The sequence below is a fragment of the Dipodomys merriami genome, unplaced genomic scaffold (genome assembly GCF_024711535.1).
Source record: "Dipodomys merriami isolate MVZ:Mamm:240054 unplaced genomic scaffold, mDipMer1.0.p SCAF_1, whole genome shotgun sequence".
NCBI lineage: Eukaryota > Metazoa > Chordata > Mammalia > Rodentia > Heteromyidae > Dipodomys > Dipodomys merriami.
Genome location: NW_027202270.1, coordinates 9,900,008 through 9,921,486, shown reverse-complemented (window position 1 = coordinate 9,921,486; position 21,479 = coordinate 9,900,008). Strand labels below are relative to the sequence as shown.

At 38.4% G+C, this 21,479-nt stretch overlaps 1 protein-coding gene across 4 annotated transcripts in view; it reads left to right on the top strand.

Moving 5' to 3' along the window:
• Col4a3 (collagen type IV alpha 3 chain) overlaps window positions 1-21,479 on the top strand; it is a 144,272-nt gene that overhangs the window by 76,617 nt on the left and 46,176 nt on the right. For 3 of the 4 annotated variants that reach the window (XM_070015684.1, XM_070015699.1, XM_070015693.1), the window contains 10 exons: window positions 2,124-2,165; window positions 2,367-2,444; window positions 4,214-4,276; window positions 5,100-5,159; window positions 6,555-6,599; window positions 8,261-8,314; window positions 9,259-9,300; window positions 11,966-12,050; window positions 13,713-13,748; window positions 19,239-19,403. In XM_070015684.1, coding sequence (XP_069871785.1) covers window positions 2,124-2,165; window positions 2,367-2,444; window positions 4,214-4,276; window positions 5,100-5,159; window positions 6,555-6,599; window positions 8,261-8,314; window positions 9,259-9,300; window positions 11,966-12,050; window positions 13,713-13,748; window positions 19,239-19,403 — 670 coding nt within the window. Of the gene's footprint in view, window positions 1-2,123; window positions 2,166-2,366; window positions 2,445-4,213; window positions 4,277-5,099; window positions 5,160-6,554; window positions 6,600-8,260; window positions 8,315-9,258; window positions 9,301-11,965; window positions 12,051-13,712; window positions 13,749-19,238; window positions 19,404-21,479 lie in introns of those variants that run through there. The other variant, XM_070015704.1, reaches the window with a different exon arrangement.

Sequence of the window (21,479 nt, the reverse complement as noted above, 5' to 3'; positions counted from 1 at the left end):
GCATGAGGCCCTGGATTCGATACCTCAGCATCACATAAACAGAAAAAGCTGGAAGTGGCACTGTGGCTCAAGTGGTAGAGCGCTAGCCTTGGGCTGAAGGACAGTGCCCAGGCCCAGAGTTCAGGCCCCATGACCAACCAAAAAAAAAAAAGTGTTATTGGTTCTAATGATGGGTTGATTAATTTCTTAGCTTGTTTCTTATTATAACTGAATGCTATAGGTTGAGGGGGGCTTTTTTGTTTGTGTGTGTGTGTGTGTGTGTGTGTGTGTGTGTGTGTGTGTGTGTGTGTTTGTGAGACTACCGTACCGAGGAGTTACAATTACATGGGCATGATAACGAGTACATTTCTTTTATATATATATATTTTTTTTAAATATATTTTTATTGTGAAAATACTGTACAGAGGGGTTACATTTACATGGGTAAGATAATGAGCACATTTCTTTTTTTTGTTGTTGTTGTTGGTCGTGGGGCTTGAACTCTGGGCCTGGGCGCTGTCCCTCAGCTCTTCAGCTCAAGGCGAGCGCTCTACCACTTCACGAGTACATTTCTTATCAAGCATTGTTGCTTCCTCTTTGTTTCCCCTTCCCAACCCTTCCCATACTCCACCCCCCACTTGGTCCTCCCCCACCACCAACGTTGTAAAGTTCGTTTTTTGACATAACAACTTGTACATCTCATTGTTGCAATGGGTCCACCTGTATCCCTAGTTAAATGATTTTTTAATTGTTATTATAAAGGTCATGTGCAGAGGAGTTACAGTTGCAAAAGTCCAGAAAAGAGTACATTTCTTACGTAGGTCCCATGGTTTCCCTTATTTGCAATAACTGGTATATATCTGAGACAAGCAGAAAAGGTCAGATAAAATGATGTTAAACAAAATGAACCCCAAGATAAGGATGCAAGTAGTTTTTTCTTTCTTGCTGTTGTTTCTAATGTATTTATAAGGCATCACGTGATTTTTTGTTGCTTTGTATGTCCTTCCCCCATAGTATAATCTTTGTTTTCACTGTATTTGATGTTGGTCTAATTTGGGGAGTGGAAGGGAAAAAACAAATTGTTTAAATAGGGATACAGGTTGACCCATTGCAACAATGAGATGTACAAGACGTTATGTTGAAAAATGAAACAAACTTTACAATGTAGGTGGGGGGAGAGAGGGAAGGAATGTAGGTGTGGAGATGGGAGGGAAGGGATGGCAGGGGAAAAACAAAGGAGGAGGCAACAGTGCTTACCTTGCTCATGTGATTGTAACCCCTCTCTGTACAGTATTTTCACAATAAAAAAACTTATTTAAAAATAAAAAAGAATACATTTCTTTTTGAACAGGAGATTGAGTATTTTATCTCACAAATAATTTAGTCTTTACAATTGTAGAGGCCGGGAGGTCTGATGTTGAAGAGTTACATCCCATGGGGGCTGTCTTGCTAATGGAGGCCACAAAGCCCGGGACAATAAGGTCATCCCATAATAAGAGACAGCAAGATAGCCACTCCCACTGTAATTCATTTCTTAATCCATGAATGAGTTGATCCCTTCACATCTTAAAGCACTACCTGGTGCCAACTCTTAAAAACCTTATGATGGTTTGGCAATTAAATTTCAATCCGTGTTGCAGTGGGGATTCAAACCATAGCAACCAACTTCAGTGAGGGGAAATTATCCATGTTAGATTTCTTTCCTGTCACTAAACAAATAGTGGCATTCCATTCTTAGCTTCTTGATTATGTGTTGCATTTCAAGGTCCTGAGGTCCAGACATACATCCCTCTTATTTTTAGGATGAGAGAACTAGGGCATGAAGAAGTTAAGCAGCCAACTCAGGAAGTTAAGTGATCATCAGAAGCAGGAAGCCAGTAGACTCAAACCTAGCTAGTGACTGAGCCAAAGACATGTCCTGCCTGCTAGTTTCCTTTCCACACCATCGTGTGTCATCATTCAGCATATTAAGTAAATCTCTGAACCCCTCAGTACCTCAAGACTGTCACCTGTAAAAGAAACGTTACTATAATACTCTAAGATGGAGATTGAAAAATGATGTTCAGTTAACATGTTGGAACTATAATAGTGTTGGAGAATCCAATCTTCGTTTTGAAATCTACTGCTTCATTTTTTTCTTACAGGGTTATATGGGTGATAACGTGGTTGGACAGAAAGGAGAGCGGGTAATTTAATCACTATGGTTCATTGGTGGGGAAAAAAATACGTGAAGTTCCATAGTTAATTCACTAGCCAACTTGAAGTTAATGCATTTTCATTGGCTCTGTCTTCTTGCATGAAAACTAAAAAAGCAGATGGTCTAAACCTAGTAGAATTGAAATGTTGATGATGTTCAGTTTTTCATTTTGGGGTGTATTTGTCTTTAGGGTATAAAAGGATTAACAGGACCCCCTGGACCACCAGGAACTGTTATTGTGACACTCACCGGCCCAGAAAACAGAACGGTAAGGCTGCATCTTCCTGTTGAAGGGATAAAGTCCTGATGAGGCTTTGCTCTTTTGCGTGCCCAGTCATAAATCCAGCTCAGCCCAGCCCCCTGGGCCAGCTTAAAACTCTTCTGTTTTATTCCTCCCACCTCTCCCACTGGTTATTTGCAAATGTTAGGCAGGTACTCTGAGGAAAGACACTTAATGACCTGAGCCTGATTTTGTTCACCGTTACATTGCCATGTTTCTTGTTGTGCCTAACACCGAGGGTGACTCTGATGTCATTAGGTGGTAATGACCTGAATGGAGGAGGAGGGATCCCTCAATCAAATGATACTCTGGCCTTGCAACCCTGTAGTGCTCAGTCCTTACCACTGCATTTTTATTCCCACTGAGTGTGGCTAGAAGGACCAGGACATAAAGCTGGATTTGATGCTTAGGAATCAACCCACAATAACATCTACCAGTCCTTCCACTGGGTGGAGGGGGACCAGGAAGAGAGAAGGTAGTTATTTGTGCTCTTGTGGATGAAGTAACACCAACCATCCGTCTCTTTTAAATTCCCAATTATTTGAAATAAGAGCTTGATTGAGATATAATTTACACACTATAAAATACACTTTTTTAAAGTATACATTTCATAGGACTTAGTTATAACAAATCTTTAACACCTTAATTGAGGTATGATTTACACGGTATTAAATTCACTCATTCGGTGTACAAATAAATGGATTTTAGACATTCATTAAATTGGGTAACCATTGCTACAAGTCATTTTTTTTTTCTGGTCCTGGAACCTGAACTCTGGGCCTGGGCACTGTCCCTGAGCTCCTTTTGCTCAAGGTTAGAACTCTATCACTTGAGTCACAGCGCCACTTGTAGCTTTTTTTTTTTCTGTAATAAATAGGAGATAATAGTCTCATACACTTTCCTGCCCAGGCTGGCTTCAAACTGCAATCCTCAGATCTCAGCCTCCTGAGTAACTAGTGTTACAGGCATGAGCCACCAGCTCCTGGATGCTACAATCAATTTCAAAGCATTTTCATGAGAAAAAGAAACCCTGTAGCATCACTCACACCCATGCAATACTAATAATCAAAACAAAACGAGTAAGAGTTAAAATAGCATGCAGTCAGATATGGTCAAAATAATAACTCACACTGAAGGCTGGTAAAAGAAATGGCCTGAAGAAAATAATTAAATTTTCAGAGGCAATCCATTAAAATAATAATAATAAACCTAAGAACTCATAGTTGGAAAAATTTACAAAATCTAGATTTGCAAAATTTGACCTGGGAAAACTAATTTAGGGTAGTAGTGTTGTTTTTTTAAAGGTGCTCTTAAATTAAAAGTTACATTGGGGAAAACATATAACAATTATTTGTGATCAAGTCTCAAAACAATGTGAATTAAAAAATCACATCATTGTTGTACTTGTGCAAAGAATGATTGATCCCAAAGAAAATAATTTTAGTATGTTAGAAACAAAAGTAAAATATATTAGAAATTATTTGACTGTGCTTACAGAAAGCTGATTCAGTAAATTAATTCAAAGTAGTTTGATTTTCAAAAGATGTTTTAATGATCATGTTGATATACAGTTTTCATGGAATCTTGTGTATGAAATATGAAATGTGAGAACCAGGAAGAGCTATTGGTTTGTATTAGCACAGACATGTGAGTGTTTGTAAATTCAGTTTATTGAACAGACAGAGAACTTTTCCAACTCTCATCAACATATCATTTACTTGGTTTGTTTGTTATGACCCTGAATTGTTTTGTGGCAGGACCTCAAGGGGGAGAAAGGAGACAAAGGAGCTACTGGTGAACCCGGACCTCCTGGACCCCCAGTAGGTCATTTAGATTTACTTTGTTCCTGTGATATATATAGAGTACAGTGTGTGTGTGTGTGTGTGTGTGTGTGTGTGTGTGTGTGTGTGTGTGTGTGTGTGTGTGTGTGTGTGTGCGCGTGCCAGTACTGGAACTTGAACTCAGGACTGAGGCACTGTTCCTTAAATTTTCCACTCAAGGCTGGTGCTCTACCACTTGAGCCACACCTCCATTTTCCAACCCACTTTCCTACCCAGGCTTGCTTTGAACCTCAGTCTCCAGATCTCAGCCTTCTGGGTAGCTAGGATGACAGACATGAGTCACCAGTGCCCTGCTGTCTTTAAATCCCAACATTAGCTAAAGCAGGGTTAACAGTTGACCATAGAGATCATGAATACACTAGAATTATTTTTCTCTCCCTTTCTTATATGAAATTGTTGCCCTATTTTATGTTTATGACTGATCTGTAGCATCTGATTTTTTTTATTATGAAAATACCGTACAGAGGGGTTATAATTACATGGGCAAGATGATGAGTACATTTCTTATCAAGCATTGTTGCCTCCTCCTTTGTTTCCCCTTCCCATCCCTTCTCATCTCCCCTCCTGCCCCCCCCCCTCCGCCAAAGTTGCAAAGTTTGTTTTTCGACATAATGATTTGTACATCTCATTGTTGCAATGGTGTAGCACCTGATTTGTAACATATGTTTTAAACTTAATCTCATGAATAAGATTTCCTTTTGAGATGACCTATGTTTAAATATCTTAGAATACTCAGAAGGGAGAAATTAAGTTAAAATTGCAGTCATCATTATAAAGCTTATTATAATTCAAATTCAAACAGGGACTGCCTGGAGAATCCTATGGATCTGAAAAAGGTGCTCCTGGAGAACCTGGTGCTCAGGTGAGCATGGAAATTCAACATCCTGTGGGGCCTGTATTAGCTGAAACTCAGGACTGTTTTGGTTACAAGAATGAGAAGTCCACGTGGCTCCAACTAGCTGGATTTAAAAAAATCTATATATTAAAAGTGCTAGGATTTATATATTCAAGTATATATGTGTATATATATATATATATATACACATATATATTATATATATATATAATAGGACTTATATATTCAAGTATCTGAGAAGTTCAAGACCAAAACAGGCTTCAGGAAATTAGAAGCTGGGACATTATCTTCACTTCACTTCTGCACCTCTCTGCTGATGAGTTTCATGCCATCCTTTGGTACATAAGCATCTTCTATGTAGAAAGAGAAAGAATGAAATTTATTGACAGACAGCTTCAGGCTAGTGATATAGGAGGGGAAAGTATCCTTCTCCCACTGGACCTATAGAATTAATCTGATTGGTTCAACTTTGTGAGGATTCATGCTGACTGGTTCAATTTTCTCAGGATTCATTCTGATTGGTTCAACTTTCTCAGGAGTCATGGTTATGGAAAAGATTTGCATTGACCAGTGGTTTCTACATGAGTCAGCAGAGCAATGGGTTTCTGTGGATATGAGAGGCCCCATCAGCACCACTCAGAGAGAGGGGAAAACAATTTGCAAAGGAAATGAGTGTTCTGTGACCAAAAATGGGATGTGGAGAAAATAGAAGCTCTAGAGTCCCACTCCACACCCAACTCTAGTTTGGACAGGCATAAACATATACATTGTAGAGAGAAAAAAGAAAAACACTACAAAATACATGATGGAAAATGTGGAATTTATTTCCCTAAAAAAATAATATTCAGACAGCATGAATTTTTAATTCTATCAGAAAATGTCCTCACTGTAACAGTTGATTCAAAGTCATGTTTGTCTACACACCATGACTACGCATACATACATACATACACATCGTGCATATATATGCATACATAAATATATACATATACATATACACACGTACATACAAACATGGAAACATGTTTAAGAAACTATATTTCAAATTAATTCACCAGCTGTTGATACTTCTGTTTCCTTACTCACTTCTCTGCTCAATGCTTCCCTGATTTTTCTTCTAAGCTTAGGGTGGACAGCATTAATTGTAGTTTAAGCTAACCTGTTAATTTCCTGTCTTCTTCTTTTGACTCTAATTTCCCATTCTGACTGACTTCCACCTTCCCTAGCAAAAGATGCTTTTTGTGTGCTCTGTGATTAATGGATTTACCTTTTAAAATCTAGGGAAGGGGCAGCTAACTTTGACTCTCCTACCAGATGTCAACATGATTGTTAACATTTAAGTTTTCTATGTCTATTACAGTTATCTGCACTTAATAATTTACATGTTTTGGTTTGTTTTAGGGGAAACCTGGGAAAGATGGTGCTCCTGGCTTCCCTGGCACTGAGGTAAAGACGTGAGTAGGTTTATATTTTAGGTGGATCATCTGCATGTGAAAGAAAACATGTGCCCTTTGTCTTTCTGATCCTGGCTAAGAATTTCTCCAGATCCATATATTCCTCTGCAAATGACATAATTTTATTCTTCTTGATAGACAAACAAAACTGTATTGTTTGTATATGAACACACACCTTTTTTTTCTTGATCCATTTATTGTTTATAGGACATCTGGACTTTTCCCCTAACTTGGCTATTGTGAATAGTGCTACAATAAACATGGATGTGCAAATGATGTCATTATATCTTTAACTTTCATTCCTTGGATAAATAGCCAAGAGTGGTGTTAGGATAATTTTCTTTTTAATTTTGGAGGAGACTCCATACTGATTTTCACAGTGGTTGCATTAATTTCTGTCCCTACCAGTAGTGCATATATAAACATATGCAGGGTTATAGACATGTACAGGATAAAAATGACTGAGGTGTGGTATACTCAGGAGTGAGAGTCCATAATGTAACCATTTGGAGAATGAATAAACAGTTTAACAAAATGAATAGCAGGATGCTGAAACATGTCTTTACTTGGGATTTGTGGGGAGGCAGTATTGGGAGGAAGAAGAGGTGAATGGAAGAGGAATGGTAGGCAAATGCAGCCATAATACTCAATGTACACATGTGAAAAATGGAACTAGGAAATGAGGAAATGGCTGAGGAGGAGATAGATAGGGAAGGATAGAAGTAATGAATGACCAAGAAGATACATTGCACACATAAATGGACATGTTAAGTTGAAACGCCTTTGTGTGACTACTTGAAGATAATAAAAATTAAGACTTGAGGTCTGGGAAGGTGGCTCAGTGGTAGAGTGATTGCCTTGCATGCATGAGGCTCTGGGTTCGATTCCTCAGTACCACATAAACAGAAAAAGCCAGTAGTGGTGCTGTGGCTCAAGTGGTAGAAAGCTAGCCTTGAGCTGAAGAGCAGAGAGACAGTGCCCAGGCCCAGAGATCAGGTCTCATGACTGACCAAAAAAAAAAAAAAAAATTAAGTCTTGAGTAGGCTATTGATATAGTGAAAAATGGTGGTCCTACTAGATGAAGAGAGTCACTAAGTAGTTTAAACTAACAAAAAAAGTATAGATTTAAAGACTACTACATCTGGGAATCATAATTGTATATATTCACTATGGATAAAAGTAATCGAACACATTACTTAACATGCATGAATCGCAAGATCAGCATTTAAGTGAAAAAAGCCAGATAAAACCCAAAAACTCCATGAACAATTTAGAAGTGGAATCCAAAGAAGTAGAGAAGAGAAAAATGGGGAAGAGTAATGGGAGGGAGGGATAAGGAAATGTTGGTCAACAGATTCAAAGTTACAGTTAGATAGAGGAAAAGCTTCACAGTAGAATTACTTAACAGCTAGTTATGGTTTCAACCAAAATTATAAATGATTGAAATGATAGAAATGTTAATTAATCTGATCTGATCAACAATCAAGTATGCAGTATGAGCTATACAATTTTTATGCTGAATAAATATGTATAACTATTATGTCAATTTGAAGGGCATATAAATTTTTTAATATTAAAAAAATACAGACTGCTCTTGCTTCATATAAAAGCAGTTGGTCCATGACATCTGACCCCTTTTGTTTTTTTCTTTAGGGAGCCAAGGGCCACAGAGGCTTCCCTGGGTTAAGGGGTGAAGTTGGACTTAAGGTAAGTCCCTCCCTAATAGCATAAGCCTTTAGTTGGTTGGGCATTTCCTGCCTTCCAAAGGAAAAAAAAATGCAATTACAAACTTCACTAAGATATCACCTTAAGATATTTGCAAAGAGGAAATAATAGATGTGGCAGCTTTATGTAAACATTTGAAGGATGTTCTTAGGGGAAGGATACTGAGGGTGGTCTATATAGTTGAAGCTGGCTAACTTAGGACCCTACAAGTTTAGCTTCCCATGAGGAAGGTTTTAGAAAAAGGCCTATAATGTAATTTTTTTTGTCATTTGAGGATCTTTGATTCCAAATCTCAGTCCTGGATCCCTTTTGGGACCTGACTGTGAAGTGTATTCCACATAATTTGTTTCTGAACTGTTACAGGCATGTACAAATAATCTATATAAATGTGTGTGTGTGTGTGTGTGTGTGTGTGTGTGTGTGTGTGTGTGTGTGTGTATGCGCGCAAACTCCAGGTTTATCCTTCAATGATATCATTTCTCATAGAATCTTAGAATGTTCTCCTAACACACAGGAGGTTGGGTATAGGGAGGACACTGAACATTTCTTATATCCCACAGCATGAATTCTCTGCCTGGAATCTAAGTGAGAATGTGAACGTGTGGAGCATGTGAACATTCAGTGAAGGGAGTGTGGAAAAGACCTGGAGGACCAATTCAGGAACAATCATTTCCTCATGATTTTGTAGACAGGATTCATGACTCACCTAAGGGTTCTCCAAGGAGATAATTTATAGAGAATGCCCCTTTCATTTATACGCTATGCAAACAGTGACACTGCTTTTAGCATTAACTTACTGCTCAACTTTTCATTTTGCTTTTAAACGTAAATAAATCTACATTTATATTCACATGTATTTATATTCTCATATATACCAGAGGCTCTTGGGTTATGTGTTTGTAATGTGTAACTGTCTTTCACTATAGGGATGGAAAGGAGACCCAGGCCCTCCAGGATTTCGTGGTCCAGTAAGTGTAACTAGAAATGAAACTCATGTCATAATAGGTTAAGCCTTTCAAAGTTCTGCAGGAGTTTTGAATCAGGGTTTCTCAATTCTTGTGACGGACATGATAGCATTCAACTTTTTATCAAACCAGAGCAAAAAACAAACAAGCAAAATTAGCTGCTGTCAATCATGTGTCTGCTTGGCAATGGATAGATATTCCTAGTTCATTCTTTTTGGTGCCTGGGATGCACTAGTAATGCCTCCCTCAGATTCTGGAAAAGGTAAGCTTGGCTTGGCATAAGCATACTGTCCCAAGGCAATCCTGTATCCTTGGAGGGCTGTTCCTAAAGACAGCAGGGGTGCCTAAGAATGAAAGGGACAGCTCCCCTCTCCCCTGCCTGTACCCAGTTATAACTAGAGCTTTCAGGAAGCAGAAGTTCAGCCAGAGGTTTCTTTTTTTTTTTTTAATTTTATTTTATTTGTGAACATACTGTACAGAGGGGTTACAATTACATGGGCAGGATAATGCATACATTTCTTACCAAGGATTGCAGCTTCCTCCTTTGTTTACCCTTCACCTCCCTTCCCAGCCTCCCCCCTCCCCCCCACCCAATCCTTCCCCCCCTTCTTCCCCCACCGACATTGTAAAGCTCGTTTTTGACATGACAATTTGTACTTCTCATTGTTGCAACAGGTCCACCTGAATCCTTAAACGACTTGTTTTTCCCCTTCTCCTCCACAAGTTATACTGACATCAAATATATTGAAAGCGGGGATTATACTGTGGGGGAGGGACATACAAAGCAACAAAGAAATAATCTTATAAATGCGTTAGAAACACATGCATGAAAGAAAGAAAAAAAAAACATTAAAATACCTATCTAAGGGCTCATTTTCCTAACATCACATTATCTGACTTTTTCCGCTTGACTCATACATATACAGCCAGAGGTTTCTTGCAAGGTAAAAAAACAATCATCTCAGCCCAAGTTCTATGGCAGCAGATGGTACTCTCCTCCTCAGCACAGTAACACCTGGCATGCCCCATTGCCATCAGGCCACATTCTCTGTTCCATGGCCCTAGAAGAAGAATGAAGGGACCTTAGTCTCTGAATCCTAGCATCTGCTCCATTCCTGTCTAACAGCAGGGAGTCTCACGGTGCTAAGCAAGGCTGCTACGTCTGATTGTGCAAACTGGAAATTGTACAAGGCAAGAGTCATGGAGAAGGGTCATCTTGTTAAAGATGCGGTTTTACAACCCCAAGCTGAGTAACTGAATTTTAGTAAATAAAGGTGGGTCCCCCAAATAATGGGTCCCCAAGTAATGGAACTACAGATAATTTCAAAAAGCTTTAGGGAGTTATCAGGAAAATTAAATGAGCTATTCAAAGCCCAACACCTGGTAAGTGCACACCTGCCATTATAGATTTTTTGATGGAGGCTTTTGTTTGTTTATATACAATGATTAACCACAAGGCTCTTGATTCCTCATCTTTTTACAAGTCGGCAAAATAATTAGCCTATGCATCATATGAAAAACAAAACAAAGTCTTAAAAAAATAAAGGCAAGCATGGAGATGTAGTTCTGTAATTTAAGGCTAACTTAGGTTACATAGTGAGACTCTGTCTCAAAAATATAACCAGTCAAACAAAAAAAGCAAAATTTTCATAATTTCATCTGCACCAGTGTCATCCAAAATAAATGCACTGAGTTAGGTGTCTGTGGCTCACACCTGTACTTCTAGGCACTCAGGAAGCTGAGACCTAAGGATCAAGGTTCAAAACTGGCTTTGAACTGGAAGTACATTTCATAATACTAGCCCAGCTAGGAAAGTCCATGAGACTCTAATCTTCAATAAACTACCAAAAAAAGCTGGAAGTGGAGCTGTGACTCGAGTGGTAGAGTATTAGTCTTCAGGAAAAGAAGCTCAGAGTTCAAGGCCTAGGACTAGCACAAAAATCGATAGCTGATAGATACAGAAAGAGAGAGAGAGACAGAGAGAGAGAGAGAGTGCTTTGACTTCTACGCAAAATTTATTTACATTTTACTGTAGAGGAATTCTTAGCATTCCTAGCTTACTATGTATTCTTACATTCAATCCTAATTCAACCCTGTTTTGCAGTCCTTTATAAATTGAAGAGAAATTCTGCTCAGAAAGTAAATAGTTAAAACCAGTAATTGATCCACTGAGCATCACAGAAGCAATATCCCTTAATTCTTCTAGGCCAATAGAATCCCTAAGTTATAAAAAATGGCATTCACTGTATTTTGAATTAAATTTAGTCCCTCAAGATCAGTATTTGAAAACAGCCAAATAGAATGGAATTAAAATATCAGAGTTGTTCACATTTCATAAAGCCATTTCACAAACGTTTAACTTTTCTATATACATAAGCATGCAAACAGAGATATCTATAAGTGTCAATGTGTACATACTCATATGTAAACTGGGCTGTATTATGAAATGTACTTCCAGTTTAAAACCTATGAAATATATGATGATTTCAGTAATATCAGCTTTGTCTTTAAATTTATCCATGTCTACCACCTTCCTGATAATGTATAAATCTGTAGATTCAAGAAAGTAAGTAAATTGCTTGTTTTGGACAAAATGAAGAAATTGAAGTAATTGTACTTGGTGAACAAGGGATAGTCTTCTTCTTTATTCATTTCCTTCTCCTTTAAGACAGAATATTATGACACTTACTGGCAAAAGGGAGATGCAGGAATTCCAGGGCCCCCAGGGCCCAAAGGAGTTCGTGGCCTACCAGGTGAGGATAATTTCTTCCTGAAGCCTTTGGTGATCACTGTTGTGTCTTTATTTTAAGGTAATTGATACCATGTGCTTGTAATTTTAGGACTGTCAGAGTAGAGAGAGAAAAGACAAGTCTCCTATGTTTGATTAGTGGTGGTGTATTTTGCCATCTCCTCATTTTCATAGTTTTATACTAAAATTTTGTAAGTGGCATAGCATAGACACTGCATATGAAAGGATGACATTCAAGTTGGTAAGAAGACACTACTCTGGACAGGGAACAAGATCACAAGAAATCAACAATCTTAGCAGGATTACAAAAGAGAAAACAGAGGCCCTGAAAAGATATAAATTGAGTGTTCCCACACTAGTAACTATGATTGTAGAGTGGAAGCCCTATTCTCCTCACTCTGGAACTGATATGTCCAAACACTGTAAGTTCACACTACATGTACACGTATGTCATCATTGTTTCTGGATCTAAACATTCTTAGGCAGTAAGTTTCATACCTGACTTATGGGAAATTCTCACAAATGGCCTCATTAAGGTTCCATGTTTGAGATTATGGTTTTATTTTTCTGGAGGAATGTCCTGAACACTGGTAGACTGTAACAATTCCTAAATTCTTCTAATGCACAGCCAGGATTGAGAATCACTGATCTAAAGGGATGAGAATGGAGCTCAGTGGTAGAGCACTATGGGCAAGGCCCTAAGTTCCAGAGAGGGAGGGAAACCCAGACTTGGTGGTACATATCTGTAATATCTACAGGTGGAGAGAGGGTATCCTCTCAAGAGGACAGTAAGTTCAAGACCAACCAGGGTTATACAATGAAATCCTTTCTTAAAAGCTCAACCAAGCAGCTGGTACCAGTGGCTTGCCTGTGTAACCCTAAGTACGTAGGATGCTGAGATTGTTGAATCTTGATTTGAGGTCATCCCAGGCAGAAATGTTCTCAAGACACTTTCTCAATGAAGAGCTGGATAGGTGGTATACACACTTATCTAGCTACCAAGAAGCCTGATGTGGGTGGATCCTGCCCAGGCATGCAACCTTGCAGGAAGCAGGACAGTATCTTGAAAACCACGAGCAGAAGAATAGAGATGGAAACATGACTCAGTGGTTAGAATGCAGTATCGCCAACACACACCAACCAACCAAAGAGAATCATTGGTCTAAGACAAGTTATGAACAGAAATAAGATTTATTAGATTTTCAAAGGAAAATTTTAAGGAGTAAAAAACCCAATATATTTAAATGGCAGACAAAGATAGATTTTTTTTTTTGCTTAATCCTATTTTTTTAAATTGTGAACATACTGCACAGAGGGGTTACATTACATGGGCAAGATAGTGAGTACATTTCTTATCAAGCATTGTAGCCTCCTCCTTTGTTTACCCTTCACATCCCTTCCCAGCCTCCTTCCCCTACCCAATCCTCCCCCCCCCACCAAAGTTGTAAAGTTTGTTTTCGACATGACAACTTGTACTTCTCATTGTTTATTGTACTTCTCATTGTTTATTTTTAATTTACAAAAATATAAATGGCCCATATAGATGACATATACAGCATATATATAGTTAGTTAGATATAAAAATCTAGATATAAACTGTTGCCTCTGTTACTATAAATAGATGTTATCTCTCTGTAAGCAATTAATTATTGTTATGTATTCCCAGGTCCCAGTGGCCCCCCTGGAGTTCCTGGAAGTCCTGGTATGTTCATGTTTATCTGGGTACAAATAGAAATGATTGATGGGGGGGAAATAATGCAAGGGCTGACATTGATCAAGATGCATTATACATATAAATTGACATGTCGAATTGAAACCACTTGGTAGAACTACTTGAAGACAGTTTTTAAAGGAAATTCGTAACTCCTTTCTTTTTTAAAATTTTATTTTACTGTAAAGAGGAATAGAGGGTTTACGGTTACACGAGTAAGGCAGTGAGCACAGCATTGTTACCCCTTCGTGTCCAGCATGTTACCCTTTCCCTTGTTCTCTCACAACTCTTTCAAGCTTGCTTGGGTTATGTAAAACAAATATTCCATTAATTGAGGTAAACAGCATACCTTCTTAGTTGTGCTTTATAACCTACAGTAGAAAAGGAAGCAGAGGTTGGCACACATTGATAAAGAAATGCTCTTTCTTAAATTCTCAGTGTTTTTAACTAAATGTAAGGTACTTTTCACAGGAAATCATCACTGTAACTTTGGAGCATAAACCCTGAATTCTTGAAGAGGCACAGAGATAGAAATTAATGATACTACAGCAATTAGGTTGTTTAAAATGACTATCTTTTGGTTCCATAAGGAAACTTAGATATATATATTCCTTGTGGTTTTTAATTCATACGTGTGAGTTACTTAAATGTTTACTATTTTGAGAGAGGAAGAATAAGATCAGGAATGAGTGTATCCGGACACATTAATTATGATAGGACCACATTCTTTTGAAAGGAAACTAAACCAACAGAAAGGAATAAAGACTTGTAAGCCACTGTAGGGGAGTCCTGTCTCTGAGCATAGTTTTCATCTTACAATATTAAAAGACATGATAAGCTATTACACTTGCTATTAACTCGGTCTTTTGGTGGTAATGCTTCTGTTGACAAAGCAGATTTGCGACTATGTCATCCCACATCCCTTCGGATTTAGGATTAAGGCAGGTTTTATCCCACTTGGCTCATGTTTCTCCCAGGAAATACCTTCCTCACTTCTGTTGATTCCTAACACAATTAGCAGGAATAAAGTCCAATTGCAACTTTCTTTCTCATTTGGGACAAATGGCATATATGGAATATTTTTCTCAAGAGTTCTCATAAATAAAAAGTCTCAACTGCCAACTCAAACTGGTGCATCCAGTGAAGCTATCATTCACAACTGACAATGAAACTAAAACCTTCCATGACAAAGAAAAATTAAAGGAAATCATGAACACTAAACCAAAGTCATGGAAACACATGAGATAGAAATCACTAGAAGACTAGTTTAGTAAGTACAGGAAGAAGAAAGAAACAAAATACAGGAAATCAAGAAAATGGCAGGAAACATGACTTATCTCTCCATAATAACCTTAAACACAATCAGACTAAATTCCCCACCCAAAAGAAGTAGAGCAGCAGATTGGATCAAAAACCAAGATCCAACCATTGTTGCCTCAAAGAGACTTATATCACAACAGTCAAAGAAGTGAAGGAATGGAAAAGATCTTTCATGCAAATGCAGCCTGTAATAAGACAGAAGTAGCCATATTGGTAACTGGTAATATAAATTTTTCATTAAAATCAGTACAAAAAGATAAGGAAAGTTATTACATAGTAATAAAAGGAATGATCCACAAAGAGGAAATCACAGTGGTCAGTATTTATGCACCGAACAACAAAGCACCTAAATATACCAAACACTTTTGAACTTACAGAGCATGATAACTCCACTCTCCCCAAAAGGCAGGTCAACAAAACAAAAGATAAGCAAAGAAGCCTCTGAATTAAATGAACTATAACCCAAATGGACTTAACAGATATCTATGAGAATTCCATCCAACAAGGATCCAATTCACATTCTTCTCAATAGCCCATGGAACAGTCTCCAAAAGTGATCATATCATAGGACACACAAAGAACCTAAGCAAATACAAGATGATTGGGATAACTCCTTGCATCCTATGGAAAGAATGGAAATAAACTGCTTCTCAACAATAAAACATATTGCAGAAATCACTCAAGCATAAGGAGACTGAATAAAACACTACGGGTCACAGAAGAAATAAAGGAGAAAATTAGAAAGTTCTTACAGTTCAATGAAAATGAAAACACATCAAAATGGAACCTCTGGGATACAACAAAAGCAGTGCTGAGAGGAAAGTTTATAGCTCTAAGTGCACACATAAATAAAACAGAAACAGCTCAAATAAATAACCTCATGATGCAACTGAAACTGCTAGAAAAACAAGAACAAACCAAACCCCAAACTACTAGACAGAGAGAGAGAAAGAGAGAGAGAGAGAGAGAGCAAAGATTAGAGCAGAAATTGATAAAAATAGAGACTTTAAAAATTATATATTAGTCAATGAAACAAAAAGCTGGTTCTTTGAAAAAGAAATCAATAAAATTGACAGGCCACCAGTGAGATTGACAAAGAAAAGAAGAGATGACATTCAAAACCACAGGAAACATTACAAAAAAATTACAAAAAAATCCAACAAATCCAAATTATTGTAAAGGATTACTTTCAAAACCTATACTCAGAAAAGAAGGAAAAACTAGCAGAAATGGACAAATTTTTAGAGACATACAAATTGCCTAAACTGAACCAAGAAGATATAAACCGTTTAACCAGACCAATAATACACAACAAGATTGAGAAGTAATCAGAAGTCTTCCAGCAAGGAAAAACCCAGGCCCAGACAGACTCACAGCTGAATTTTATAAGACCTTTAAAGATGAACTATACCAATACTCCTCAAACTTTTCCACGAGATAGAAACAGAAGGGCCAATTCCAAACTTATTCTATGAAGCCAATATCATACTTATCCTGAAACCAGGTAAGAATCTAACAATAAAAGAGAACTCAAATCACTTTCTCTGATGAACACAGACACAAAGCTCTTCAATAAAATACTAGCCACCAGAAACATATCAATAAATCATATATTATGACCAAGTAGATTGTAGATAAAATCAATATTGTGAAAATGTCCAGACTAACAAAAATGATACACAAATTCAATGCAATCCCCATCAAAATCCCAATGACATTCTTTACTTAGAGAAAACAATCCAAAAAGTCATATGGAACAACAAAAGATCTAGAATAGGCAAAGCAATTATAAGCAAGAAAAACCCAAAAAACAAAAAACAGAAAACATGTGGTGCTATCACAATACCAGACTACCAGACCTCAAGCCCTACTACAGAGCTGTAAACAAAAACAGCTTGGTATTGGCACAAAAAATAGACCTGAAGATCAGTGGAACAGATTAGAAAACCCAGAAACAGAACCATACATTTACAGTTATATGATACTTGATAAGGGAACCAAAGACACATACATAAGGACAGCCTCTTTAATAGTTGGTGTTGAGAAAATTTGGCATCCATATGCAGAAAACTAAAAGTGGATCCCTATTTATCACCATGCACTAATATCAAGTCAAAGTTGATCAGACTTCAACGTCAGACCTGAAACTTTGAAATTACTGCAAGAGAGAGAAGGAGAAACATTAGAACTTGTAGGTATAAGTGGAAACTCCTTGACAAGAGTCCAAGGGGCACAACAGATAAGAGAGACTTGACCAGTGGGACTACATCAAAATAAAAAAGTTTCTGCACAGCTAAGGACATAGTTACTAAAATAGAAAGACAATCAACAGAATGGGAGATCTTTACCAACAATTCATCAGACACAGGCCTGATATACAATATATAAGGAGTCTTCACCAGTGGGACTACATCAGAATAAAAAGCTTCTGTACAGCTAAGGACATATTTATGAAACTAGAAAGACAATCAACAGAATGGGAGACCTTTACTAGCAATTCATCAGACATAGGCCTAATATCCAATATATAAGAAGTTCAAGAAACCTAATCCCTCCAAAACCTAATAAACCAATCACTAAATGGTCAAGATTGCTAAGGAGAGACTTCTCAGAATAGATAAGAATAGCAAAGAAACACATGAAGAAATGCTCATCACCCTTGGTCATAAAGAAAATGCAAATCAAAACAATTCCGAGAGTCCATCTCATCCTAGTTAGATTGGCCAACATTGTGAATTAAAACAACAACAAACATTGGCAGGGACCCCTACTGCACTGATGGTGGGAACGTAAACTAGTATAACTATTCTGGACAGCAGGTCCTCAAAAAACTAAACACAGATCTTCCCTACAGCCTGACAATACCACTCCTGGGCACCTACCCAGAACATCATGAGCCAGGATATGATAAAGACACCTGTACATCCATGTTCATTGCTGCACTGTTCACAATATCCAAGATATAGAAACAGCCCAGATGCCCCACAATAGAAGAGTGGATCCAAAAAATTGTGGTACCTATACACAATGAAACTTTATATATCCATTCGAAAGAATAAAATTAGCAAGAATAAAATAATGTCATTCACAGGGAAATGGATGGAACTAGAACAAATCATGTTAAATGAAGTAAGCCAATCTCAAAAAGACAAACAGTGCATGTTCCCTCTGATATGCATAAATTAGGTCTAAAATACACTGGAACAAGACAAATTATACAGGATTCAAGATATTCACACACAGTGAGACCAAAAGAGGATATTTTTAGGAGAGAAACACAAGGTGTAATGCCCAAGTGCCTCTTCATAGTTGTATAAAATAATATATATAAATAAACTCTAAGATAAGCAAACAAAGGAGCTCTCTTTAATTTTTAATTTTTGATTTTTTTATTGTTTTATGATTCTTTTTTATGATTCTTCTTTTCCTTATGCATAGAGAATTCAAGTGTATATCTTCAGAAGGGTTAGGGGGAGCACCCAAGGGAAGGAAAGTGGAAAAGTGCAGCAGTAAAGCTGAAAGTGAACTATACAACTCATGGGCGGAGACAGGAGGGAGGGACTGGGAGAGAGGGAGGGAAGAAGACACTGTAAGAAAGGAAATGGACTCATTACCTGACTCATGTCATTGTAATCCCTCTGTACATCACCTCTGTAATAATTTTTTTGGGGGGTCCAGTCGTGGGGCCTGAACTCTGGGCCTGGGAGCTGTCCCTCAGCTCTTCACCTCAAGGCTAGCACTCTACCACTTGAGCCACAGCACCACTTCTGGCTTTTTTCTTTTTTGCTTAAGAGGTGCTAAGGAACCGAATCCAGGGCCTCCTGCATGCAAGGCAAGCGCTCTACCACTGAGCCACCTTCCCAACCCCTGTAATAATTTTGTTAAGTTTATAATGTATCCCAAACTCTGCGTCAGTGTTTTGTAATGATACATCTTGTGGGAATGGAATGTTTCACACTTTGTTTCACTGCAATCTAATTTACCAAGGTTGCAAAAGAAGGGGGGGAAAGGGATTTTCATGTTCTATTTTGTATATTTTATGTATGTCTTTCAATTGTGCCACTCCTGTAAATAGGCATTGGATGTTTGCTTTCAACTGGAAAATGAATACATATTTATCAGGAGAGAGTTTAACATACCACACTGATTATTATTTCCAAGGATCATCAAAGCCTGGCCCCAGTGGAGCCCCTGGATGGCCAGGCTTAAAAGGAAGTAAAGGGAAGACAGGACCCCCGGGAAAGGACATGGTGGGGCTTCCCGGGTCTCCAGGCTGTCCTGGGACACCAGGGCCCCCAGGATCACCAGGACCTCCAGGACCTCCAGGTAAGTGTACATAACGACACTTGGTGACTGACGTGTGGAAATGAGGGGAAATAAACAACTCATGCTGGTCATCGGTCTGTGTGGGCTTGGCTGAGGTATCTTTCCAGTGATCTTTCATTCTAGAACTCTCTGAGGAAAGAACTGGGGTGGAATGATGACTTTGCAAATGCCACCCTGGCAGAAGGCAGAGCAGGAAGGCAGCGTGGACAAGGGGAGAGCCATGGGGAAGGGCAGGTGGATCTCAAGTTGGCCTTGGCCACATACCAGCTTCTACAGCCATCTTTAAGAACGTGTCCCAGGAAAATCTATCCTGGGAAAGAGAGAGACAGGAATTTATCTACCAGCAACTATTTTCCCAAGAAACAAAGACTTGTCCCACAGGACAGAACTAACCACAACCCTTGTCCCCAACACACACACACACACACACACACACACACACACACACACACACACACACACACACACACACACACACACACTTCTAACTGTGTTTGCCTGGTCACTAGCGCATCCCAGATCTTGACAGAAGAAGGTCTCGGGGCAGGAGGCCATAGCTCTGAAGGATCTGAGTGCTCACTCCGAGGTTCTCACAGCGACTCCTTGCCTTTTCCTTTTCCTGCTTAGTTTAGTATGTAGTGTTGACTCAGTTACAACCAGTCCTTGAGAAGATCTAAATCACTTTGGTATCTTACTTGCCTTTCCTGGAAGGTTCTGAGATCCTGTGTTTCATATTCCATCTTCCAAAGAGACTTGTTTGTGGATCAATTTTCAAAGAGGAAGAAATATTTGCTATGTGTGGGAAATGTGTTGATAAGCCTAGAAAATCCAAAAATAAAACCTGAAAAACTCTTAGTATCGATTACTATCTGATTAGTGGGGGGTGGAGTCCTTTAGCACAATATTAATTTTGAGAAACGATCTCACTAGTGAAAAGAGATATCCAGGAACAAATCTGACAAGTTGTGGTGCGGACCATGTGAAAAACAAAGCAAAACTAAATTTCTTTCCTACATGTCAAAAAATGTAACACTTTCAAGCCTTCTGGGTCTCTCTCTGGAAGTAGATTTAGTGCTGGCTTCTTACAGAGAGCCAGGCTAATATGTGGAGCGTGTGTAGCAGGTAAAGGCTTAAGGCTGGTATCTGTACCCCAGAGCTGCAATGTTCCTTTACCTAGGAGCCTGCACCTACTATATGCTCTCTGTCTAGAGCCTGTGTCCCACCTTCCCTTTCCCAAGTGACAGCTGTCTGTCCTTTGGCTTCCAGATTTCAAATTCAGTTCCAACAGAAGGCTTTCACAGCACCTGGACTCATCCCTGGCTCTAGAATGTTTCCATCGCCTGTACATATCACTTCCTCCCACACACAGTCAAAGTTCTCAGAGGTCAGGGACTGGGTCTGATTTCCTGTTTCAAGCCCATTATTTACTATGAGAGCTGCAACATTGTAGGCTTCATGTTATATTTCTTGAATTCAATGTGAAATGGTTACGAAGATGTGTTAAGTACATGCAATCATATGTGTATGAGTTTATATCTAAATTTACATTAAGAATTAAACTGGTTTCAGTACTCTTTAGAGATGATTAGCCAAGTATGGGTTTTGTTCTGTTATTGTTACTGTTGTTGGGCTCGTTGTCAGTAGTGATGGTGGTAATGGTAGTGGTGTGTATGTGTGTGTGTAGCTCAGCTTGGAGCCCCATGGCCTTTTTTATTCTAGATAAATCTTCTATCACTGAACTGTATACCCCAGCCATTCAAAGACAAGTTCATTAAAAGACAAGTTCACTAAAACAAACATGTCTTTTGTAGTCAAGGAAACATAATATGACACATACATATCGTGTTCCAACTAAATTAAATATTTTCTATATCAACTTGTTCTGAATTTGGGGAAGTTACAGCTATTATTTATTACCAGGTTGTTTCACTGCCTTTAATCTACTTGTGATATACAAGACCAAAACTTAGTTCAGAAAATATACTGTCCCATTTTGAGAGAGTGGGCTAGCCAGTAGTTGTGAAAGATGGTGAACAGCTTCCTTAATAGCTGCCTTAAGGCTAGCAAAGTATGTTA